Source organism: Octopus bimaculoides, chromosome 18, assembly GCF_001194135.2.
Source record: "Octopus bimaculoides isolate UCB-OBI-ISO-001 chromosome 18, ASM119413v2, whole genome shotgun sequence".
Classification (NCBI taxonomy): domain Eukaryota; kingdom Metazoa; phylum Mollusca; class Cephalopoda; order Octopoda; family Octopodidae; genus Octopus; species Octopus bimaculoides.
The window spans coordinates 48,889,863-48,894,437 of NC_068998.1; the positions used below are offsets into that span (position 1 = coordinate 48,889,863).

The 4,575-nt window shown below is 37.1% G+C and overlaps 2 protein-coding genes across 5 annotated transcripts in view; both read left to right on the top strand.

Moving 5' to 3' along the window:
• Nucleotides 1-3,771, top strand: part of LOC106877776 (dual specificity protein phosphatase 14) — a 24,448-nt gene extending 20,677 nt beyond the window's left edge. For 3 of the 4 annotated variants that reach the window (XM_014926794.2, XM_052974376.1, XM_014926788.2), the window contains one exon: nt 2,345-3,771. In XM_014926794.2, coding sequence (XP_014782280.1) covers nt 2,345-3,251 — 907 coding nt within the window. In that variant the 3' untranslated portion in view covers nt 3,252-3,771. The remainder of the gene's footprint in view (nt 1-2,344) is intronic. The other variant, XR_008265957.1, reaches the window with a different exon arrangement.
• The window catches only part of LOC106877747 (uncharacterized), a 260,355-nt gene that overhangs the window by 57,410 nt on the left and 198,370 nt on the right, over nt 1-4,575 (top strand). The window lies entirely within an intron of this gene.

The following is a 4,575-nucleotide window of genomic DNA, read 5'->3' on the forward strand; positions in this document are numbered from 1 at the left end:
TATATAAGAGACACTGGGGGTGCGAGGGTATTTGAGGACACTTAATTATCAGTCTATTATTTTCTTCCAAGCAATTAAAATGCTTTTATTCTTTTCAGATCCCCCCTGGAAGATAGAACGCTAACACAAGATATGAAAGGACATGCAGCCATTGTTAGCATATGTATGAAAGTCAAAGATTTAGAAATTGCCAACTTTCTTAATGCCGCAAGAGCTTTTGTAGAGAAAGTTCGGAACGAACTACGAGCCACTGGCGGTAATGTTTCAACTGTAACAACGAGAAAAATATCAAAAATGCATTCTAGACATTCGGCCTCGCAATTCACCCAACGGGTTCGAAACATCATCGATGGTCATCTTGAAAAATCAATGAGGGCTAACGCCAAAAGACTGTCAGAGTGCACTTTCAGAACTGTGCTGCACGAATCCTATGTACTAAGAAGAGGCCCAAGTGATGCCTATAAAGATACACGAAAACCATTTGATCCGTGCGAAGCTGTTACTTAAAATGGTTAAAAAATCCTTCACGAATATGGCCTGATTTGAGTCTTTGATGAGAATAACTTCAACCAAGACTAAAAATCTAACAGGAAAATGATACCTGGTTATGTGTAGATCCTTCTGATGTCGCCATAGTGATTCGCACTGTTTCCAGTAACTGTAATGGTTTTAGGAATTGTGAGTAACAAAGATCATATCATGCTACTACATATCTTTCCACCGGGTCTTAAAATAGCTGTTGCTGGATACTATTATTGAACCATGGATGGATGAATTTCAGAGCAGAAGGCCATACGTGTTTCAACAAGACTAACTATCTTCTCACAAAGCACACGTAACCCAAGAGTGGATTTCAAACAATTTTTAGGATTATGTGTCGTTAAACTTGTGGCCTACAAACTGGCTAGATTTAAATTCAGTTAACTACAATGTTTGGAACGTTGTTGAAAGTGAGAGTAATTGATATCCTGACAATAACATAGCTTCATTGAAGTCTGCCTTTGTCCAGGTGATGTCTGAAATAAATAAGGACCATTTAGTATAGGCATGTCAACGATTCCAGTCCCGTGTTGAAGCAGTCATCGAAGCTGAAGGCGGATCCATAGAAATGATCTTATAAGCTTATCGAAAACAAGAGCACAAACTTTTATTAAAATACCATTGATTTTTACAAGACGAAAGTTGCTCTATTAAATTACCACACATATCCTCAAATACCTCTCGCACCCCGTTTTGCTGTCGGTTCTTCAGGCAGTATCGACTGGATAAGATGAACAGACCACTTCCCCAAAACGGTAAATAGTTCAACAATGAACAGCTGAATGATGAGCACCTATGATTAACTGAACGTCTGTTTGCATCGTGATTTGTACAGGCTTAAGCCATGACACATTAGAAAAAAATGCATGGAACTGTAAAGGCAGTTAATAGTTAAGGACTGACGTGGAAATGCCATTGCCCGTCTTTGAAATCATTACTTTTAGAGTGGGAAATGGATTGTGGCGGGTGAGTAGCGGATCATTAACTGCATGGTAGTCACGGCTCGGGGGAGATAAATTGTGAATTGAGGCATGTTTATAATTGATGAAATCATGAAATGATGAAATGAGATGGCGTACAAAGAGGAAGTTTTTTTTCTACATTTAAACATTAGTTGGGTCGCTGTAAGTGTTGTAAAGATCCTGGTATAGCTGAAGATGAAGTGAACTGAGTTATGTTTATATCTTGTGAGATAATGTATGAGGAAATATGAGGTTGTTTGCCAGGACGACTTCACCATTGAAAAACTTTCATAAACGGAGTACCGTAGTGGCCACTCGCTACAACACAAAACAACGTAATACGAGCTGCCTCATACGAAGTTCATGCTACATAATTCCAGATGCCAAATACAAACTCTAAAGGGAAAATTATATCAGTGACATTATATTAGAATATAAAAAAGTTCGGCATAAAACTTCATAATGCAAAATTTCAGTAAATAAAATTTCGGGATAAAAAATTTCAAAATACAAGTCTTCGGAATATAAAATTTCTGTCTACTGAATTCCACTCAAAAGTGTTTGGTGGCCCCGAATGCATGGCTGAAAGTACTTCACTCGCTGAAGGTTTCTCGCAGTAAAGTCAAACCCGAAATCGGGTAGTTGCAAAGCGAAAACAACGACGACAGCAACAATTATTGTTTAATTTGATAATGTTTTTGTCATTAATTAACCTGTGCTTCACTGTCTAATTTACCAATGTTTAAACATTTTTATGAAGAAGAATGCGACCATTGATCAACCACGTTACGTCGCAATTATTCCAGTTTACCAGTTGACCATGTTTTGTTTTACAATTTCAGAAGCCATCATCTGTTGCTATCCCAGACGTCATCGCCATACTTCACGGAGCAACCACTAATACCGAGCGTTACCGACTATACATCCCCGTTTTCGAAGGATTATCATTCATCGGAGTTTTCCACTTTGTCCCCTCTTCCATCTCCGTCACAACCATCCCCAAAACCATCATCATCAACACGGTCATCTACATTTTTTCCCTCGCATTCATCTACATCATCTGCTAGAGGATGTGCAACTTCCACATCGTCGACAGCCACAACATATTCGAGGTCCACAACAGTTGATAAAAAACCGGAAGCAGAACCAAAGCAAAGTCGATTTCTTCCAGTCATATCCAAAGAAAAAAGAGCCGAAATGAATATTGTAATATTTAACCAAATCGCTGAGATCACTCAGTATTTGTATCTTTGTGCTGCTGCAGCAGTGTCTCGAGAGAAGGTTCGCTCACTTCAAATCACTCATATCATAAACTGCACCCTCGATGTTCCGAACTTCAAAGGTGAAAATGTTGCATGCGTCAATATCCAGGTAGATGATTCTTCTCGGGCACACCTCGGCATTTACTTTGATCGTTGTGCTGACATGATTCGTCAAGCCAGTTTGAAAAATGGTAAAGTTCTGGTCCATTGTGTGGCTGGAGTTAGTCGGTCGGCTAGTCTTTGTATTGCCTATTTAATGAAGTACGAAAGGATGAGCTTACTGCAAGCTTACAAATTTGTAAAGAGGAAACGATATGTGATTCATCCGAACGTTGGATTTTGGCAGCAACTGATTGAGTATGAAAAACGGATCTTCGGTCGAGCAACTGTGAAAATGGTTTATTCTAATGTGGGTATGGTTCCGGAAGTCTACATTGATGAAGAGAATGAATTACTTCGACTTCAACAAAATTCACGCCATCGCTAAACATGCCAACAAGTTTTATTTCTTTTTTGACATCTTTTATATATAGCCTATATTTATTATCGACTGAGTAGATCACTAGTCGTATCTTCATCTTTACTCGTTTTGGCTTCCGTTTCTGAACAACAGTAATAATAATAATAATAATAATAATAATAATAATAATAATAATAATAATAATAATAATAATAATAATAATAACAAAAACAACAACAAAATACAAAAAAGAATACTAAGGAAATATAAATAAAACTTTGGACGAAAATAATTCTCACACATCTAAAGATATCCACGAAATAGATTTCAGTCGAGCACCTATGAAAATGGCTCATTCTAGCTGGGGTATTATTCCAGAGGTCTATTTTGATGAAGAGAAGAACTACTTCGACTTAACGACTTTCATGCCATCGTTAAAAAGACATCAATAACTCCTATATACATACATATATATATTTAGTGTTTTTATATTATCTATATTTATTAGCACTTGGCAAGTTACTTGCAATAAATTCATTCTGAATTATTTTTGCCTTCGTTTAAATTTGCATATTACCAAAAAAACAAACAAAAAATACTAAATAAAATATTATACGGGATAAAAATTATCCTCACGCATTTATAGATATATACAAGCGATACTTGCTCTCTCTGTTTATCTATATTAATCTGTTATTGTTTTGCTATGTCCGGCCTACCATCTTGAAAGGTTTAACTAAATGATATCTTATCTGTATTTGATTTTCTCTCAATCTGTATCTCATTGTATTAACTCGTTGTTTACTTTTCTAAGCCAAGTCTACTATGGGTGGTGGGCACTCCATCGGTTAAGACGACGCGTGTTCCAGTGAGCTCACATGCAAGTGGCTGAGCACTCCACAGACACGCGTACCTATAACATAGTTCTCAGGGAGATTCAGCGTGATACATTGAATGTAATAAGGCTGGCTCATTGATTTACTGGTACAACCCATTTTTGCCAGCGGAGTAAACTGGAGCAACGGGAAACGATGCGTCTTGCTCAAGGACATACAATGTGCCGCTAGGTATTGAACTCAAGTCCTATGTATGGCGACTTTTGAATCACCCTGTATATATATATATGTCGCCATGATAGATCGCTGACCACTACATTTAAATTTCTTTTCTCCTTGTTTTTCTCCTTATTTCTATCTGTTGGAGAGCGTAGCTCGAAACGTTAAAGACTTTCTCTATTCCCGAGCGTTAAACTAATACCTCCTTTTGTTGTTTACACCACCTGTCCTCGTCTGTTGTTGTTTTTTTCTTAAATTCTCCCATATATATATATATATATATATATATATATATA